At 42.2% G+C, this 21,948-nt stretch overlaps 1 protein-coding gene across 1 annotated transcript in view; it reads right to left on the bottom strand.

The window, feature by feature from the left end:
- LOC311243196 (1,4-alpha-glucan-branching enzyme-like) overlaps positions 1 to 21,948 on the bottom strand; it is a 288,129-nt gene that overhangs the window by 205,020 nt on the left and 61,161 nt on the right. The window contains exons 4-5 of the mRNA XM_084332329.1: positions 9,518 to 9,643; positions 6,492 to 6,627 (exon numbers count right to left, since the gene is read on the bottom strand). Coding sequence (XP_084188455.1) covers positions 6,492 to 6,627; positions 9,518 to 9,643 — 262 coding nt within the window. The remainder of the gene's footprint in view (positions 1 to 6,491; positions 6,628 to 9,517; positions 9,644 to 21,948) is intronic.

The raw sequence follows: 21,948 nt of genomic DNA, 5'->3' as shown, positions 1-21,948 counted from the left end.
ACTGCTAAGCACCTTAGCTTGACCATGGCCGTATTAGCCGGGACATCCCTTATATTGGGCTAAATTGGTTTGTCCCTTAAGAGACCTTCCTTGTCCCATATATTGACTGTCAGGTTCTCTGTGATAAGGGGAGGAGAGAGGAGAGGAGGAGATGGGAGTGGGGAGGACAGAAGATGGCGCGCTGTTGTTTCAGAACCATGGACAGCGCTGTTTGGTGTGTAGAATACTCTTGTGCACAGTAAGGATGCGATTGCAGCAACTTTGCAGATTTTTGAGTGATTGTCTATAAAAGTTGAGTTCAGAATATAGTTTTAAACCAGTTGGTAAATGGTAATAAAAAATAAAAAATAATAAGGCTGTTAAGATTGTGCAAGGCACACACAACAGAAAGTTAACATTCCACTGACTTTTCTTTTCCAAATAGTGTTATTTGGTGTTATTGTATGTCTGACTGAGAGAGGATGTTTAGGTAAAGTGCCAGACAGCACAGCAAAACACACCCAAAGAAATGTCAGCGAGAACCCGTTGGTGTCGCCTTCAGGCCACCTTTTGTCCCTTATTTGGAAGTGAGAAAGCTGGTAACCTTTTTCCGATTGAACCTGCTCCTGAATTCACTACGATCGCCAACACTACTTCATAGGACCGATGACAATGGAACATTTTTGCTATCCACAATAACATTCTGTGAAACCAATTTCCAGAAAAGGCTAACGTGGTAGCGTCAACTTCCTAATGCTATTTTTATCACAAGGGTAGCATGCTGGTCCGGGCTGGCTAACATTACACCTTGCCGGGGACTAGCAAGGGTTAGTGGTAAAGTAAGTAGTAGAAAGTTGTTCAATAGCATTATGAGGTTAACTAGGTTAAAGGCTACCATTAGCCTAAGTAGCTAATAGGGATGGGTTTTTTAAAGAAAAATCCAGATCGATTGATCGCATGCTATACTCGATTGATCGTGTATTACTCGAAAAGGGGGAAAAAATTATGATTTTTTTTATATATATATTAGAATCATTATTATTATTATTTTTTTTTACTTGTTTTTGTTCATTCACGTATATATGTTTAAGGAAAACAACAAACAGTTATAATCTTAGACATACATGTGAAAATATATGTAAAAAATTAATCATAACAATTTATTATTTCGATTTCTTTTTGTGGATTTTTCTCATAGCTACGAGTAATCGATTGATTACTCATGCCCATCCCTAGTAGCTAACTAATTCAATACGTTTGCAATTGTTGTCTGCACATTGCCGTTCAGTAGATTTTCTACATAAATCCAATGCTGACATTTGAACAAATTAAGGATAAAAACAGCACCCTATCCCTCACTTTTGCATGTGTCCACAGTCCAGGTACATCTTTTAAACATCCCTCACTGCAGATAATCCAAGTAGGCTACTTTTAATAGAAAATAAATGGTTGTTCATCAAAAAGTGACCGAATGGTATGCAGGACGAGCTAAAGGTGGTTTTCAAGGTGTTAGGTAGGCGGTCAATTTTGAGCGATGCGCCACGCCAAGTTGGGCGCCACCACTCTCCCCATAGGAAAACAACACCTCTGCCGGCAAGGTGGTCATCTGTAGAGGCCTTTAGTGTTTGAAGCATTCATTAATGCATCTGGTATCTTGTGTTGTCTAAGGTGATCCCCCCCCCTGCAAGCATTTAGCTGGAGGAAAAAGCAGTTTCCCTGTGTTGAGAGGGAGCTAACGCTGGATGTGTAGCGAGTTAGCTGAGCAACAGCTACGTACAAACAAATCTGTTGAAACAGCTCTCAAAAGAGTGAACCGGAAAAAATATTTGCAGAGTGAATATTTGCCTGTGATTACAACCTCCTGAAGTATTTCCCCCCCTGATTTGGGGGGAAATCATTCAAAATGCAAATCGTTCAAAAACTACAAGTCGCACATTCCACAAGCCACAAGCCAATCACAGTAGAGTGTACGAGAGGTGTGAAAAAGCTGTCAAATGTAGACAGGCTAAAAACACCATTTATCTCATTTCAATGTTTTTCCACTCTTTTAATCCTCTCTCCCACTGTGTTCCGTTGTCATGTCTCCGGGTAATGTTTCAGAGCGTATTTCATGGCAAATTCACAATTTGCATTGGTAGCGTCTGCACCATCATGCGAGTTGCCAGTGCGTTCTGCCACATGTTCCTGTTCAATGCTAGGACAAGTCTATGACAAAAGAGTATGTAGGGAACATTTATCTGTTCGGCATGGTGGTGCAGTAGTTAACACTGTCGCCTCACAGCAAGAAGGTCCTGGGTTCGAATCCCACTTGGGGACCAGGTTGCCAGGTACCCAGGTGGGGTATCTCCCGGGAAAAACATGCAGAACAGATGGCTAACACTGTCGCATCCTTGATGAAGACGGACAGGAACACTTGGATTGGTGCAGCCCATGTCTGCTCTTGGCTGCCCTTGGGGAGAAGGACGATGGGATGGGTCAAGCGCAGAGAGGAAATTTAATCGGCGACCCAAATAAATGTGTGTGTTCCTATGTGTGGATGACAATGTAGCAATGTGTGCTACAAATAAAGATTCTAAAGACTTCTAGACTTCTGTTCCATTTACCAGTGATCATGAAGATGATCTGATCAGAGAAAGTTGACCTTTGTGTTTTAGTATAGACAATGGAATGCCTGATTGAAACCTTTTATATGTCTGTGGCCTCATTTATGAAGGCAGGCAGGCGTTTGTCAATTCATTTACGATGCAAACCAAGGTAGGCCAATACCATAAACTATGGAACCAGAGAAACACCTTGAGAATAGTCACAATCTAACAGATATACATCATACAAACTACAAAGATATATGTAGCGTGGTAAGTAATAAACGGTGTTAATCAACGGTGTGTTACTTCAAAAAAAATTCACGGTGCTTCTGTTCTCCTTTTCCATTTATAGGTATTCATTGAACTGAGGTTATACACGTAAGCTAAACAAACATTTACTCACAACTTAAGGCAGCGCACGTCGTGGAATGTCAAATCAGAGAACTAAAATTATGAATGTAACCTAAGCTACCATTCACTCACAATTCACTCGCAGTACATGGCATGGCATGTCTTTTTACGGCAGCCATTAGACATGGCAATGCAGGCTAAACATAGGTGTAGTTAATAACATTAATTAGGGTGCCATACATACTTATACAGTACACCTGCATATAACCCATAGCTCTGTATGATAGCATGTACAAATGCTGTAAATTTCATACATGTATATATTTATTCTCACCGCATATAATGCATCTATCCACACCTGTCTGTATTTACCTGCACATAGTCCTTTTACATATCTGTAGATACTATATCTATACATATCCTACTCTTACTAGTTACGCTGCTGGCCAGTATGACTACTACCATACTGTATTTACAATGTAAATATTATACTACAACTCTGTACATACATCTGATTAGCACTACACTCAGTAGTAGAAATGTGTATATTTTGTATTTAGTTGAATCACATGTACATTGTATATTTCTGTTGCACTTTACTGCTACATTTGCACTCTGGTTGGATGCAAAACTTATTTTCATTTGACTGTACTTGTGCTGTATAATGACAATACATTTGAATCTAATCTAAATCCTTTTAGGCATGCTTGAGCCAGAGCCCTGGTATTGTGCATGCCGTCTGACTGAAATGATTCTTGTACACCTAAATTAAATCGAACCCTAACTCATGTTATTTCTACTACATCTATGTTTACCTTGAATTGGCATGTCAAAATGGCTGGTGTGAAAATGGCCTATGGTTATAACTAGGGATGCACCGAATTCTTGGCCGAGACCGATACCGAAAATAGGAAACAGTTGGCCGAAAACCGAATGCCAAAAGGCCGAAAATTATTAATATAAATATATATATAATGTATTTTTATTTTTTCAGCTACCCGATTATGGCAAAAGACATGATTATGGGGAACTGGGAAATACACAAAGGTTATGTGACCAGGAAATAACATTGGCGTACAAATTTTCACCATAATCCTTTCACTACCACACTACAGACGGTTAACCGTCTGTAGTGTGGTAGTGCAATGTTAACATTCTGTAGTGTGGTAGTGAAAGGTTAACCTTCTGTAGTGTGGAAGTGAAAGGGTTAACCCTGTGTAGTGTGGTAGTGAAAGGTCAACATTCTGTAGTGTGGCAGTGAAAGCGTTAACCTTCTGTAGTGTGGTAGTGAAAGGTTAACCTTCTGTAGTGTGGAGGTGAAAGGGTTAACCCTTTATAGTGTGGCAGTGAAAGTGTTAACCCTTTGTAGTGTGGCAGTGAAAGCGTTAACCTTCTGTAGTGTGGTAGTGAAAGGTTAACCTTCTGTAGTGGAAGTGAAAGGGTTTACAAATGGTTAACACTTTCACTACCGCACTACAAATGGTTAACCCTTTAACTGCCACACTACAAAGGGTTAACCTTCTGTAGTGTGGTAGTGGAAGCGCTGCTAACCCTTTGTAGCATGGTAGTTAAAGCGTTAATCACTGACGCATACAAAATCTCAAAGGAAAAGTTTGGGTTAACTGAGCTGATTTGAACCATCCCATCACTGCTGTGAAGCTGCCCCTGGCAATGCACGGATCCTTGCACAAGCGCTCGTTCGCGACAGAGTGCATTGTCCCCACGAGTGAGTAACCACAATTTGCCACGCGCGGCTCCATAATCAATCCTCGGCTTGCTCTCGGCCCACCTCTCTCCCCCCCCCCACCCCCCCATCTATGAATCCTTTTACGTCAGCCTTGACAGCCTCATATCTAACATGGCATTTCATGTTTGACACAAACTCCTGTATGATCAAGACAAACCCCATGGCTGTAGGGGAAACACACAGAGTCAGAAGGTCAGGTACCTCTGGAAGATCTATGCAAACACTTCCTACAAATGAGAACAGCCTTTTAAAATGCTACCGATGACTCCAGAGGGAGCCCCCCCCCCCACTGGTATCTGGAGTTATTTATAATTTTTTATATTTATTTATTTAAATTTCTGCTTCTTTTCAGGCTAGAGAAAAACTTGGGCTCCTGAGAAAAGTGTGACAAAGGAGAGAGGGGTGAAGGGAGAATTCTTTTTTTCTATACCCTCGTCTCTTCACAGTCAGTGGAAGTGAAATGGCAGGCAAAGGCAGCAGTCACCGCAGACGGTCGAATTTAGCCTTGCAGAAAATCCTATTGTGCAGATTCCTTCCAACTTCCACAGGTAGATTTTCCTTGACAGTATTTGCATTTGCAGAATTCATCCTCCCCCTCCATCTCCCCCTCCCCTCTCCCACCGCGGTCGGCCCACAAGCCAAAGAAACACTTTTCATTTGATCGCTCTTTGTTTGCTGTACCAGCAATATCTGTCCCTTTTAATACTGTTGATGCAGCAGACTCTACTGGAAATGCAAAACAATGCCGCGTCTTAAACTATTTACCATAAGATAGAATTTCAAACCAAGGCAGGGATCTCGGTGGGCATTACTCGGTTCAGCAGGGTTTAAATCAGATCCAAAGCCAGCACTTTGGATAATGAGACAAAGGAACAACACGGACACTGATGGCCAGACTCTGTGTGAAGGGGAAAGTGCAGTGTATTGTAGTGCCCATCTCAATAAATGGCTGCTTTATGTTAGATGGATGCCAATTTTTTTTTTTAAATATCACACAATTCAGAGCATGCACATGCACATTATATCCCTCAAGTAGATGATTGAGTCAATGATGCGAGGCTCTGGTAGAAGCTAGGGCTTGAACCATTGGGCAAAAAAAATACAATTCGGGCGGCTTTTGGAACAGAGCTCTACCTCCCCTGTGTGTGTGTGTGTGTGTGTGTGTGTGTGTGTGTGTGTGTGTGTGTGTGTGTGTGTGTGTCGTGTGCTGTGGAGCTACCCTGACCTCCACTGTCCGAAGGTAATGACTTCACTTCAGGTCATACTGTACCAGTAAAACGGGATGTCGACTTGCCGAAGTGGCTTTGCGCTGAGCAAACGTGACAGGTCTTGAACCGAAATGACCGCTTGAAACGTCTGGATTTTATGAAACCGTGGCACCTAAAACAACACGGCAGTTCGGCCGGAATAAGGCTACTGTTGACGGAGATGTTTTGGGACACAGGCGCAGCCTTTCATCGCCGCCCCCCCGAGCCAAAAATGTGATGGGCCACATGTACTAAACACCATCTCCATGTTTCACTGTGGTCTCTGTGCTTCTATCAAAAGCGCAAAATGTTCTCTGTTCACATGTCGACAAAAAGCCCCTCACTGAAAGGAATGTTTGCAGCATCACTCGAGATGAAAGGAATGAAAGGAGGGGATGATTGCCGTGCACCGATATTTCACAGATTTTTCATAGGCAAACAAAATTACATAATAACAAAGATGACCACTCTGCACAGAGTGCGAGGTAGAAAGGAAGAGGACGCACATAGAGAGAGTGCGTCCCCCACCCAGTGCCACCCACCCACCCACCCGTTGGAGGCCCCACCAATCAGATCACTTACCTAGATCTTTTATTTTAGGCAGTACGTTGATTCGGAAGTTGTTGTACGACGCAACCTTCGGCTCGGATGAGGCGATGCCCACGTGAGCCTCGTAAATCCTCAAGCTCCTGGGCCTCTTTGGCCGGGGGTGGACGTGCTAGAGGAGACAACCGTGTAGGACAGAACATTACCCCGAGGTCAATACTGACAATGGACTTCATACACTTTTTTTTTTCAAAATAAAATTCCATGACTATTCCATGATATATTGTGCAAGACTTCCATGACCAAAACATGTTGGTGTTAATGCTCAAATGCTGCAATAATATTATGTTAATAATATGTTATTTTAGTTATTATTCTGTTGAAGTAACATAGATCTATCCGCAGTCAAATTTCCATTTCCATGACATTTTCAAAACCTTTTCAGGCCTGGAAAACAAACATTTCATGGAAACAAATTGATTTGATAAAAACAGTTAAAGAAATGATGTTCCAGTTAGTTACATCCTTATGTACAGTTCTAAAGATATATACCAATGAGATTATACACAAGGAAGCTGGAAAGCCTATTTCCATTATAGTCGTTCAGGGGGTAGAGGAAAATGGTAAATGGTGCATTTATATAGCGCTTTTATCCAAAGCGCTTTCAAATTTTGTTCCTCACATTCACACATGGATGGCGGAGGCAACCATGCAAGGTGCCAACCTGCTCATCGGGAGAAAATAAGTGTCTTGCTCCAGGACACTTTGACAAGCTGCCCGGGAGGAGCGAGAATTGAACCGGGAATCGAACTGGGAACCTTTCCGATTACCAGACGACCGCTCTACCTCCTGAGCCACTGTCTCCCCAGCGGGGTCGAAGGCTTTTTGGAATAATCATAAATCTAAAAAAAGGCCTGGAATAAATTCTGCCTTTTTTAGCGCAATCGACGTCTTGGAAGTTACCATGCATCCCGGTGTCTACCGATGGTTAAAACAGAGCTATTGGAATTGGCCGCGATTACACGGACAGTTCTGCGGTGGCTATACCAAGCAGACCCCCTCAGCCTTGAGTGTATAATAATTGAACTCTTATAAACAAGGTAAGTAGACCTCCAGTGAAGAGGGCACGCTTCTCTAATTAAAGTGGTAGTGAATAACAAGCGATAAAGGACAACAAGGCGGTCCTTAATACCCTTTCATTGTTTTCCTTCTGCACGCCTGTGCCGAGGACATCAAGGAGTGCAGAGAAACATTCAGACCCTCTGAAGTCATCAGCATCGAGTGCCCCCCATTAACGGGAGCCATGATTGCATTAGATCAGCGAAGGAGATTACGAGCATTATGTGACTTGTATTAAAGCAGCGAGCGTAGGACTGAGGAGGCTGGCTTTGAGAAGGTGGAGAGGTGGCTTTGGCTCGCTTCATGACTCACTTATAATGGAGGTGTGCGATTCAGACCATCACTGAAGCATCGTATAGCACTCCAAACTTGAGGTTACACAGAGGGAAGTCCAACACAGAATACATTCCTTCCAACCATAACCCGAAACATCAGCTTTGCACATTTGAAACACTGCAGTAAGTCAAGCACACCTACAGTATACCTCAGTATACTTATAAATGATATATTCTGATCCATGATATGAATAGTTGTCCTCTAGGGGTTTTGGAAAAAATCACTATCACTACCGATTCAAAATAGAGGTTTGAAAAAAAAAGAAAAAAAAAGTGTCTTATTTCCCCCCCTTCCTTTTTATTGCAGACTGCCAGTAACATGTTTCTGTTCAAATAATTGCATTTATGTTTCATATTGAGTGGACTAAACTGGAAAATAAATGACTCAATGTTTACATTGAGTCAAGGTTTACATTTGATTCAGTGTGATTTTTTTATTTGAAACCTATTAAAAAACAGGAACCTAGAATCAAATCATCTATGCATTTATTGAATCGAGAACCACTCCACTGAAGCAACACCACTGGTCGCCCAATAAAACACATTACTATCACTGTTAACCTGTCAGGTCAAGGTGCTGATCTTATTGGCGACCAGCGGTGGCAGCACCGAGCACTCATCGACTGGAGGAGACTTCGGAGAGAAAAGGGTAATTCTATACTGTATTTCAGCAGCGGCTTGTGTTTTCACCCAACTGGCCTTTGACGAGAGACTGAGCTTTCTGTTGATCCCTTCGAAAACACAATGTGAACTTGCAATAATTAGTCAGGACGAGTTTAGACTTAACCCTTAGAATCCTCGGCAGTATGTTGTAGCGCTTTGTATATACATGTAAGGCATACACAGCTCATCAATATAGCTATTGTATGACAAAGCCCCTGTTACAGGCGTTCGCTTTTCTATCGCCACACAGGAAAGGAATTGTCTGATTGTTTGGTTTCTTTTATTGACACATATTTGCTACTACAAGTAGAATGAGCTAGGCAAGCAGCTTTGTGCCTATAGATGTATTATTTATGGGAACAGCTACCAGAGATGAAAATAAAAAAAGAACATATGGTAACTTTGCACAGTCACATTTGAGTCCACTATGTGTAATTCACAATATAATAATGTGACTGGGCAACAAGTTCAGTCCTTTTTTAACTTATCTTAACTTGGGGAACTTACCTTCCTTCCTTCCTTCCTTCCTAAAAGCATCATCATTATTATTATATATCCGACAGACAAAATAATCAATGGTATTTGTTTAAAATGGCCACCTTATCTCCCATCTATGCTACTCTGGAACACTGGTCCACAGGTAACACGCTCCAGTGATTTGTCTAGTTCTTCAGGTTCCCCGAGCTAGAACTAATCAAGGCAAGACTCCTTTCTGTATTAGTGCAGCGGAATCATGGAATCTATTGTTGTATCTGCTAATTGCTCTTGCTTATGAACTGTATGCTTATTATCATCATCATCATTATTATGAATTTTCTATTGTTTTAAATTGAGTGTGTGTGTCCTGTTACATGTAATGCTCTGTAAAAAAAAAAATATATATATATATATATATATATATAAAATGTTTCAGTCATGCCATGTGAGTTCCAAAGAGGCACGTACCATGTAAGGCTGCGGCGGATCCCAGTGGACCCAGTCATAGATGACAGACGTCTCTGGCTGGGTCACGTATTTGGCCCAAGGTGAGATGCGGTAAATCCGCTCACCGCCTTTAGTGTGGATGACCACCTAGAAACAAAACAACAACAAAAAAGGAGAAGAGGAATGAGTGCCATTTTACAGAGGACACATGAGGTACGACACAGAGAAGGAAGCACAGAGTAATAGTACACACTTGTATCTGTACAGCACGTACGTCATCTGGCAACAGATTAATTGGTTTGTCGGTATGGAACGGGTGCATAGGCAATAGAGGCCTTGCACAGAATGTTTGTCGACAGTTGTCTTTCTTCCAACATGGCCACCTGTAACACTTAGTAACCACTTTCCAAAGAAAAGTAGGGTGGAGTAGATAAAACATAGGAAAAGTATGTTTGCTGTTCCACTGTGACTTGTTCACAGCATCCAGTAATTAAAACAGCATCTTATTATATTCTCATACATCAACACATAGCAACCGTAGTCTCCTCCAACATGCGAGGTTCCTACACTTGAGCACCGACTGCGACCAGGGCTCTAAAGTTTGTTGCTTGGTCAATAGAATCCTGGTCCCAACACTGCCCTGCAGGCACTAGAATTCTGCATCGTTGTCAAGGACACATCTCCTTGACCTTTTCTTTTGGAGGAAAAACTGTCGTTCCAAACATTCTGTTCAAGGCCTCAATCTGTGAAATGCAGTTCAAAATCTACATAACATCCAGACTGTTGTACAGTTAAAGAGCTACATAACATCCAGATGTTGTACAGTTAAAGATCTACATAACATCCAGATGTTGTACAGTTAAAGATCTACATAACATCCAGACTATTGTAAAGCTACATGGGCTGTCTTAAATACTTCGAAGCTTCGTTCGATGGGCATGGGATTCGAATGGGAAAATAAAAGTTGAAAAAAATTAAATTAAATTCTATTTTTCTTTTATTTGTGTGCAAAATCAACTCTGCTTCTATTTGTTAACACATTCATGGCCAACCACGTATATATATATACGTGTTTGGGTGACGTGAACACTTTAGGCAACCAACTTGCGCTTCCGCGTTTCTCTGATTGGCCGAGCGCCTTCCGCGTTCCTCTGATTGGCCAAGCGTGGCTCCCCCTTAAGCTCCAGGAGAGAGGAGAGAGGCTGAAAACCTGCAGTTCTTGCCCGACTGATAAGAGCCGAATCCCGGATCCAATTTTTCTGATGAATACCCCCAAAACATGGAGGTCCCGAACGCATGGAAGTATTGATTGTGCCGTAACGAATCATTAAAAAAATATACCGTTAACTGGAATATGTTGTTCCTTTACACATATGTTGGATTATGTAATTGGTTTGTCATGATAAACTAATAAAAAAATCGCGATTTACCCGGTGGCTACAACAACACGCATGTAGTCACTGTGTGTTGTTGTAGCCACCGGGTAAATCGCGATTTTTTATTAGTTTGGCATGACAGACCAATTACATAATCCAACATATGTGTAAAGGCACAACATATTCCAGTTGGTCAGATGAGCTCAATGGTACACTGGTTGAAGAAACATGGCTTGGCTTCAAAACCAAATTTTCAACGATACTAAACAACATGGCCCCCCTAAGAACCACCAGGGTAAAAAATCGTGCGGAGCCGTGGATGCACGCTGAAATACTGACCGCTATGAAAACCAGAGACAAAAAATGCTCTGAGTTTCGTAAAAGTCAGTCAAAGCTTACCATAAGCACGAGCAGTGAACTCCAAGCCCACGTGACTGAACTCAAACTGGAAAGAAACAGACTAAGAAATGACGTAAACTCCATGATCAAAACAGCAAAAAAAAATGACAAAACCGAGGAAAACAAAAACAAACCACGTGAACTTTGGAAATGACTCAATAACCAACTATGCTGCAGTAAAAAACTTAAAACCAGATTCTCAAACATAAACATAAAGACGGACAACACGCTCATCACAGACAAGCTGGATGTAGCCAATTACTTAAATAGTTTCTTCACAAACATAGCCACAACACTGGTAAACAAACTACCCTCCCACTCAGGGCATTATGGGGTAGAACACATAGTAGCATACTACAAGACCCTAGGGGTCCACAAAGACGACTTCAAACTGGAAATGGTAACAACAGATGAGGTACTCAATAAACTGAGTGCCCTCCCTCCAACCTAACAAGGCCACTGGCCATGACAACATCCCCTCCAAATTCCTCAGAGACTCAGCAGCCGCCATCACCCCAGTCATCACACACATAATAAACCTCTCCATAAAACAGGGACACGTCCCCAAGGACTTCAAAATTGCGAGAGTAACGCCCCTGCACAAAAAAGGCAGTAAATTAGACCCAGGCAACTACCGCCCTGTTTCTATCCTTACCTCCATCTCGAAAGTCATGGAAAAAATTGTATACGAACAGGTCGAAAAATATCCCGCGGAAAAAAATCGAATCTACGAATTCCAATCTGGCTTCAGAACATCCCACTCCACTGACACATGCCTTCTCTATTTAAACGACCACATCAAACAAGAGGTGGACGCGGGCAAATACTGCGGCATGGTCATGCTGGACCTACAAAAGGCCTTTGACACTGTCAATCACACCATTCTGATTGACAAGCTAAATGCAATTGGTTTTGATAGTCTATCAGTGAGCTGGATGCAATCCTACCTGGAGGGGAGAGAGCAGATGGTGGAGGTAAACGGTACCCTATCCCCCCCCCTCACAGTAAGCTGTGGTGTTCCACAAGGAAGCATACTAGGTCCGCTACTGTTCCTAATTTATGCAAATGACATGTCGTCAGCTTGTGACTGCAACTTGTTCCTGTTTGCGGACGACTCAGCCCTGCTGGTCTCTGACAAGAACAAGTTACAGGTTGAAAAAACCCTCAGCTCGGAACTAGGCAAAATCTGCATATGGCTCGCTGATAACAAACTATCATTACACATGGGCAAAACAGTCCATTCTCTTCGGTTCAAATAACAAACTCAGCAAGACCGACGGCTTCTCAGTTACAGTGGGTGACAATATTGTCACAAGAAAAGAAGATATTACCTACCTGGGTTCAATCCTAGAGGCAAATCTTTCCTGTGACAAAATGGCATCCAATGTAATAAAAAAAGTCAACCAACAAACTCGATTCTTGTACCGGATCTCCTCACTGGTAAACAAGAATACCCTGAAGACTCTGGCAGGAGCACTCATTCAAGGGTACTACGACTATGCTTGCACCTCATGGTACCAAAGCACCTCAAAGGCGCTAAAAACAAAATTACAAACATCTCAAAACAAACTGGTCAGACTACTGCTTGACCTTACTCCTAGAACCCACCTCACCCCTGCCCACTTTGACAACCTAGGATGGCTTAGAGTAGACAACAGAGTACAGCAACTTGCAATGGGCCTGGTCTACAAGATACACTACACGACCAAGGTACCCATGTACATGTCAAAATACTTCCCAAAGGTCAGTGAATACCACGATCACAACACCAGAGGGAGCTCCACAAATCATGTTAAACCCAGATTCGGCTCAAACAAGGGACTAAACACGTTTCGCAATTATGCCACATCAATGTGGAACGCACTACCCAAAGCTGTAAAGGAATGTGAATCACTACCCACTTTCAAAAACACTCAAAAAACACCTACGGGAGACTGCAATTCGAAACTGGCCCCTGTAAATGTCCTAACACAACCCCCTCCAATGTACAGTAAAAATGACCAAGTATGGTCTTGTCAATATTCCAATGTACAGTGTTGCTTGTACAGTTGTACAGTGTGCCCCACCCACCCCTACCCAACCTCCCCCCACTCCTACCCAATCTCCCCCCCACCCACCTCCAGTGTACAGTAAAAATGACCAAGTATGGTCTTGTCAATATTCCAATGTACAGTGTTGCTAGTACAGTTGTACAGTGTGCCCCCCCCCCCCCCACCTACCCAACCTCCTCCAATGTACAGTTTCTACGTCAAATGTATATACTTCTTTTCTGGACTCTTTTCGTATCACAAACAGTACTGTATTTGCAAATCTGGTATGTCATAAATGTATAGATGTAGCAGTACTGTCTATCTGTATGTCATATATGTTACGATGAATTGAAAATGGGGGACCCTGATGTAAACAAGACGAAAGTCTTTCTCTGGTCTGCATCCCCTTAACAATTGTATGTATTGAGCTGTACTGTACTGTACCCATTCTGCAATCTGTTAATAAAGTTTTCAATCAATCAATCAAGTTAACGGTATATTTTTTTAATGATTCGTTACGGCGCAATCAATACTTCCATGCGTTCGGGACCTCCATGTTTTGGGGGTATTCATCAGACAAATCGGATACGGGATTCGGCTCCCATCAGTCGGGCAAGAACTGCAGGTTTTCAGCCTCTCCCCTCTCTCCTGGAGCTTAACACTTTGGGTGCCATGGGTTAAATTCATGATATACCATAGATTGCCAGCTCTATTTGTCTATGGAGAAGTACCCCTTCTTTGCATGGCTATAACTTTTTTAATTCTATTGCTACATTGCCATTATTAGGGCCCATTCAAAGTGCTATATGTATTGTTCATTGTGTAGCAACGTTAAACTTTTTCATTCACATATTCATAGTAAAGTATGGTCTAATGCAGGGCTATTCAACTGGCGGCCCGCGGGCCAGATCCGGCCCGCGGGATGATTCTGACCGGCCCGCCAAAGATTACACGATAATAATTTTTTTTTTTTTTTTTTTTTTTTTTTACTTTTTTTTTCATGTCAACGTTAACATGCACAATTGAGCCAAAAGTCACTCAATTAATGACAGATTTCATTGATAAATTGAGGGAAAACTTTGCAAGTTGATTTGATGAATTTGACATGTCCAGATAATTGATGCATTTTGTGAGCAACCCATTTGCCAATGTAGCTGCTATTTCCACAAAAGGACAAGAGTTCCTTGCATCACTTCACATTGATGAAGGTCTCCTGCAACTTGAAATAATTGACATGCAAGCATCATCTGCTCTGAAGCAGGCACTTGAGAATGAATCCACCACAACATTTTGGATAAAGTGTATTCATGTCAAGACATTCCCCAAAATAAAAACGCTGGCAATATCTGTGCTAACAATGTTTGGCTCAACATACACCTGTGAATCCAGTTTCTCTCACATGAATGCCATTAAAACAAGCAACCATGCCTCCTTGACAAATGAGCATTTGCATCACTTCCTATGAACCCTCTTTCTCTGCCATTGCCCAGTCAAAGAAGTGCAATCGCTCTCATTAGATGTGTGTATGTAGGCTAGGCCTGTCTGCCCCCCACCCCCCTGATGTTTGAGAGTTAAGAGTCGACAATAAGTGCTAATAAGATGCTGTGATTTGCTGTTGTTGCACAGACATGAAGCACTTTTTCATAAGCTCAGCTGCACTATAAATGTGTTTTTTTGTTCAAGTGTTGATGTTAGAATGTTCATATGCACATCATGCACTTGTTTGTTTTTTATTTTATTTTTATATTGAAATGTTGAAGAGGAGATGTTGCAGTTGTTGCACATAAATGAAGCACTTTTTTTGAAAAGTATACTACTTTTGCAATGTAGTTAAAGGGGATCTTATAAATGGCCTTTTTCAGTGTTTAGCATTGTTTCCTAGCTATGTGGACTTATATTAATATGATATATGTCTCTAATTCTCATATTGGCGCATTCTTCCAATTCTCCTCTCACAATATTCACCCTCACTGAACTGAGTCATCTGAAAATGTGCTGATTTGTGATGTCAGAGAGACACTGCTGCATGATAATCAGCTGAGTTTCCACACAGTTCCCACAGTGGTTGGAGCCCAGGCTCAAAACGTGTTTTTGAGTACTTGATTAGAAATACAAAACAATGAATTAAAAAAAAAACATATTACAGAGGTGTTCCATAAACCCACAGGAATTGTGTAAAAGTGCCCAAATAGTGAAAGAAATAGTAAAATAGTTCCCCTTTAAATAAAAGTTGTGAAAATGTGGTTGCGTGTTGTGTCAAGTGTACATATATTCATAGCACGGGGAGGCGCCGTGGCAGTCCGGCCCCTGGCCCCTTGGGTTTCTGACAATGTGGCCCCCTGAACAATTTAGTTGAATAGCCCTGGTCTAATGTATAAGTATGTTTTCATCTCTTTCTGCAGCTTTCTCCAGAACGTGATCTATAGCCCCAAATGCATTATATTGATGATGAAATACAGTTTGATGGCAATCGGGGCGATATAAAAAATTTCAATTGGACGTACTTCTAGAATGATCTACGTATGATCTGATGATGACCGGATGGGCGGGGGATCGTTTATAATTCCGTGGGCAGCGTTATATCATTCATCTAGTGTGGGTCATATGTTCATCATAACAGTTTATATGGAACACGTTCAAAAATAACGCTGAATCTTACCGGATCTTCCTCGCGCCGTTGGACGATCAGCGTGGTGTAGACCGTTTTCGATTATGGGATGTTTATCCTGATGAACCATTTCCAGCTTGTATAATACTATATACGTCCAAATCATGTTGTTTATCGAGTTATTGGCAATGGATCGCTATATATTGTGACGAGCTAGAGTGCCGGGAGCCAAACCGAGTGCCCGGAAGTAATATGGCCGACCAGCACAACCTCCACAGCACTTCCTGTTTGGCGATTGCGCCGATCGGCCACCAGATGGCGCTCCTGAACCGCCAGAGAGCTCAGTGGGTCCTCCTGGTGGATCTCAGGCCAGCGGAGGGGAAATATGAATCCGATCACAGATTTTTGAAATATTGATATTAAAGACGCTGTAAAGCGTCCTTCGGCAACTTGAGCATGGCCGGGAATGACGCTGTAAAGCGTTTCCCGGCACCCAAAGTGTTAAGGGGGAGCTTAGTATTCCTGCCTCTGAGGAGCGCGTCGCGGCTCATGCGCGCGCTCGGCCAATCAGAGCAATGCGGATGCGCAAGTTGGTTGCCTAAAGTGTTCACGCGTTTGGGCGCCATGCTTAAAGGGCCAACCACATATATATACGTGGTGAACTCGTTTTTGCTTTTATTGCATTTTAATAACCTACTCAATGTTAGGAGCAGCACTGCAGATATACCCTACTCTTGGGATTCGGAAAAGTGCATTACCGGCCAGATCCTGGTAGTGGCGCTGTCTCGCATGGAATACTTTTTGCGACGCCGAATTCAGTATGCAGAGTAAAGGAATATAGCATCAGCCAATGGACATATCGATCTACCAGATGGCGATCAATAACTGGGAAATCCTTTTTGGGATCCAACCGGCCACAGGTAAGAGCTATTTGACGTAAATTACAGCCCAATCGGGCCTTGTTCTCATATCCAACCCTCTCATCAGCGTATGAGGCTTCAATAACGAATGCAGTTATTGGTAATCAATAATCAGAAACGACATCCCCTGCCCCCCCCCCCCCCCCCCCCTTTCATGCATTCATGGTGGAACATGATCGATCATATGCATTTAGATTTTTAACTCTAGCTTGTGTATGGCCAAAACGCCAATCGATTTAACGTTATTAGCCATTAGCCCTGTAACTAGCTTTGCAGGAATTAGCCTAGAACATTGCGGTATATAGTTCATATTAACGACGCTATAAAATGGGAACGTATTGATAAAAAAAAATTCTTTATGGCATATTGAAGGGAAGGTTTATAGTGTCAATTGACAATGACAATAGACACATAGCAATAATTTAAAATATAGATTTAGCTCTACAAACAACCTCACGCATAGTTAAACCTTGTTATGAGAAGCTGGCCTTATAGAGTGGGGCCCGTCTAATCCCAGTGGCCGTCAATGTGTTAACTACAACAAGCAATGCGGTTTGTTATTTAAGATGAGGTCGGACTCGGCACTGACAGATTTGTGTTCATTGTGCTGCTTTTATAAAGCCTCAAATGACTGCTTACAATATTTCATGAAAGTGTTTCGTTTGGGCGGCCGGGTAGCGCAGCGGACTAAGCGTTTGCCTACCACCGCAAGAGACACTGGTATCGAATCCGGCTCAGCGGTACTTCCGGCTTGGTCGGTCGTCCATACTGATACAATTGGCAGTGTCAGCGGGTGGGAAGCCGGTGGGGTGTATCCTGGTCGTTGTAAACAGCGACTCCTACAGGTCGGTCAGCGAGGGAGGGAACTGGGAAGGGTAGTGTGCCCTCCCACGCGTTACACTTCACCAATGAGAGTCCTCGCTGTCAGGTGAAAAGAAGCGGCTGTCTGTCTCCACATGTGTTGTAGGAAGCATGTGATAGACTTCAGGGCTCCCTAGACCGGCAAGTGGGGGGCAAATGCGTGCAACGACCAGGAAGGGGAGGGGGGAATTGGCATAACGACTAAATTGGGATGGGAGAAAAATACAGAAAAAGGGAGGAGAAAAAGTAGATAAAAAAAATAAAAAGGTATTTAGTTTGTCTAAGATTCAAACTTTACAGCACTGACAAAGTTCCCACAACACAAAAAAAAAAAAAATTATATATATATATATATTTTTTATCTCGAAGCTTAAAATTAAAATGGAATCTCGGCCCGAAGCTTCGAATGCCAAAAAAAATTCGAAGGTCAGCCCTATGAACATACAGACTGGTGTAAAGTTATACATAACATCCAGACTGTTGTAAATTTAAAGAGCCACATAACATCCAGACTGTTGTAAGATCTACATAACATTAGGAGACTGGGTGGCGCAGTGGACATTGCGCTCGTCACCAACGCAAGAGACACCGGGTTCGACTCCGGCTGTCGGCGTTGCCCCCGGCTTGGGCCGGCCGTCATACTAACTCAATTGGCAGAGTTAGCGGGTGGAAGTCGATGGGTGGTAATCTGGACGTTGTGGACAGCGACTCCTACAGGTCGGTTGGGGGACGCCTGAACAGCAGAGACAGGAAATGGCGGGGGTAGTGTGAGCCTCCCACACGTTACAACTCGCCAATGAGAGTCCGCGCTGGCAGGTGAAAAGATGCGACAGGCTGCCTCCACATGTATCGGAGGGGACATGTGATGCAAGGCTTCTATCCTCCCTACAACCGGCCAGGGGGGGGGCATATGCGAGCAACGTTCAAGACAGGGGAGGGGAGAATTGGCACAGCAAAATTGGGATGGGAGAAAAATAGAAAGGAGAAAAAAAAATATCTACATAACATTAGGGTTGGGTACCGTTCACATTTGAACCGATACCGTTAACAGTTCCTGGAATTCGGTATCAGTACCCAACGGTACCTTTTTCGGTACTTAACTCTCTCTGTAATAACAAAAAATTATTTCAGTTGTAAAAAAACAAGTCCAAACTTCTCAATTTCAACATTGTTATTTATTCAGAACATTATGCTATTTACTGTTGTAATAACATTATTTGGCCATCCTCGGTAAATATGATCAAACTCCTCTGACCTCGTCTGGTCTTTCCAAAGACCCAAGAGATGGGACAGTAATATATATTTGTGGAAAAGGCTCCCTCTTGTCTAGCATATTAAACTCTTATACTAAACATGTACCGTAAAGGTACCGAAATTTGGTACCGATTGATCTAGCGTGAATTGGTACTCGGTAGTACCGATGTAATTCGGTCGGTACCCTTAAAAGTACCGGGTTTGGTACCAACACTACATAACATCCAGACTGTTGTAAAGTGGCTAGGTTGCTGGAAAACAGTATAGGCAATTTATCAGTTAGAAAGAACAGGAGCTCTAGAGATGCTTCAAGGTGTGTGTAATTTTGTGCATGTAATGCCACTGCACCACATGTTACTGTGTGTATGTGTGTGTGTGCGTGTGTGTGCATGTGTGCGTGCGTGCGTGCATGCATGCGTGTGCGTGCCTGTGTGAATTTATGTAAGCATTAATAATGTACATCTTGCATGCATGAATTGCTTACATCATGGAACTGTGCTTAGACCATTCATCCACTGTATGGTAAATGGTGCAGTTCAACTACACATTTCTCAAATGTGAAGCTCGTACAAATTTGCCTTCCGCCACAGGCGTCTTATTAATCCGTTATAAGCGGTTAGGTTTTGTGAAGAGTGTAAAGTGTGCGCAGTACTTTTTGTTATTGTGCAATTGCATTTAGCCCTTAATGCTTTTATTTTGATCCAAGGGTCTGTGAAGCACTCTGTTGCTTAATTATATTGAAACGTGCTCCATAAATAAAGATATACTCTTATCAAAACACCTTTATATACTTAAAGGGCAATTACGGCCAGTGTGTACGCCTATACACCAACCTGCTCATATCCCTCCACAACTCCCGTCAAAATCTACAAATATGCAGACGACAACCATCATAGGCCTCATCACAGACAACAATGAAACAGAATACCGTACACAGATCAACCATACAGTCACCTGGTGCACAGACAATAACCTCCTCCTCAACTCATCAAAAACCCAAGAACTCATCATCGACTTCAGATGCCAGCCAAACCCCAAAACCCCCATATCCATCTCCGGCAAACCCATAATCACCACAGACTCCTTCAAATTTCTTGGCACCCACATAAGCAACAACCACAAATGGAAAATCAACACAGACCACATCCACAAAAAAGCCAATCAAAGACTCTCGTCTTCCTCCGCCAGCTAAAAAAAATACAGAATCAGAAAACATCTCCTGCTCCGTTTCTACCAGGCTATCATTCAAAGCATCCTCACCTTCTCCATAACAGTTGGTACAGCAGTCTGGACATTCACTCCAAAAGCAAACTGCAAAGAATAATCAATATATCCTAAAAAATAATCTGCACCCCCTCCCATCACTCCACCGCCAAAGAATAATAAGAAGAGCAAGAAAAATTATCTCTGACCCCACTCACCCAGCACACCATATCTTCCAGCTGCTGCCCTCCGGGAGGCGCTACAGATCCCTGACCACCAAAACATCCCGCTTTAAAAACAGCTTCTTCCCCACTGCCATACGGACACTGAACTCCCTGTAGCAACCCCCCTACCTCTGTTGCTATGGACATAAATTGTGATATTGTAGTCTTTGTAATTGTGTATTTAACTGCATGTAGTATGTATACAATTGTAAGTGATGTTATATGTTCTATGTTGGAACAATGCTGTAACTGCAGTGAAAACAAATTCCACCAGCCTGGCTGGGTGGTCATTAAAGAATCTAATCTAATAAGGAAATTAAAAAATCTAAAAGCGTATTTTTCCTCTTACCCGGACTGCTATCTATCCATCCAGATAGTTTTGATGTGATTCGCCTAGTTTAGGAGATCTCCCGTAGAGATATCTGCATGGAGCTGAATGGCACTCAGTTTGAGGCTCAAAATGCCAAGAAACACATTTTGGAAAAACTCAAAAGCAGTGTCTCTTTCCAGAAATCATGACCCGGTTACTCAAGATACCCAACAGACCTTGTTGTGAGCAGTTTCATATAGGAAAAATGTTCTACCTAACCACACACATAAATGATTATGGGGGTGCAACAGTTCTAACTCCAGCTATAAATCAATATCCCACTAAGTAACCTATGGACAGTTTAAAACATTATTACAAATCTCCCCCATTTCAGTCTGTGATCACTATAAATTTTGACCTTCTCTGTTTTTGTCTTATTTATTCAACGTCTGATTCATCCGAGCAGATTTTCTTTTCCTCATCTTTATTTAGTTTACCATTTTAATATGTGTGTAAAATCCTTATCATTGTAAATGAGAGTTTGCTCTCAATAGGGATGGGTACCTTTCACATTTGAACCGATACCGGTACCGGTACCTGTGAATCGATACCGGTACCCAACGGTACCTTTTTTCGGTACTTTAGTCTCAAGAAATTTAATTTACCTACCTCAGTCGTAAAAAAAAAATCCAAACTTCAAATAACTACAATTTCGACAGTTTTCGGCTCGTCATTGCTCCGACTGCTTTGTTGTTGAATCAAGTCAAATCCTAGGTAAGCATATATTGTGCGTGTGAACGTTGACATAAAAAAAAAAAAAAAAAAGTTAAAAAAAAAAGTTAAAAAAAAATATATATACATTTTTTTTTCTTTTTTTTTCGGTTTCTCACTTGATTCGATCCTCTGTAGTACCGACGTGTTTCGGTTCGGAACCTCAAAAGTACCGAATTCGGTACCCATCCCTAGCTCTCAATGATCCTCGAGATTAAATAAAGATTTTATTGAATTGAAAAACTCTGTTCTGTGTATACCCATACATTTTCAGCACAGAGAAAATGACTAGAATGAAGCTCATTCAGGTATAAACACCCAAAAACAAACATTCTGTGGGTCCACAAAACCCCATCTCCCATTCATTGCCCACCGAGCAAGTCCAGACGTTATACCCGACGACATCATCAAGCTTTATTCTTACTTCTCCGGTTTGTGGCTTTATGAGAGAGTAGCTCAGGTTCACAAAATATCGATTGAACTTTCCTAAGCCATG

Source organism: Notolepis coatsorum (assembly GCF_963971535.1).
Source record: "Notolepis coatsorum genome assembly, chromosome: 1".
Lineage (NCBI taxonomy): Eukaryota > Metazoa > Chordata > Actinopteri > Aulopiformes > Paralepididae > Notolepis > Notolepis coatsorum.
The sequence above is the reverse complement of the archived record's forward strand: the minus strand, read 5'-3'. Positions and strand labels throughout refer to the sequence as shown.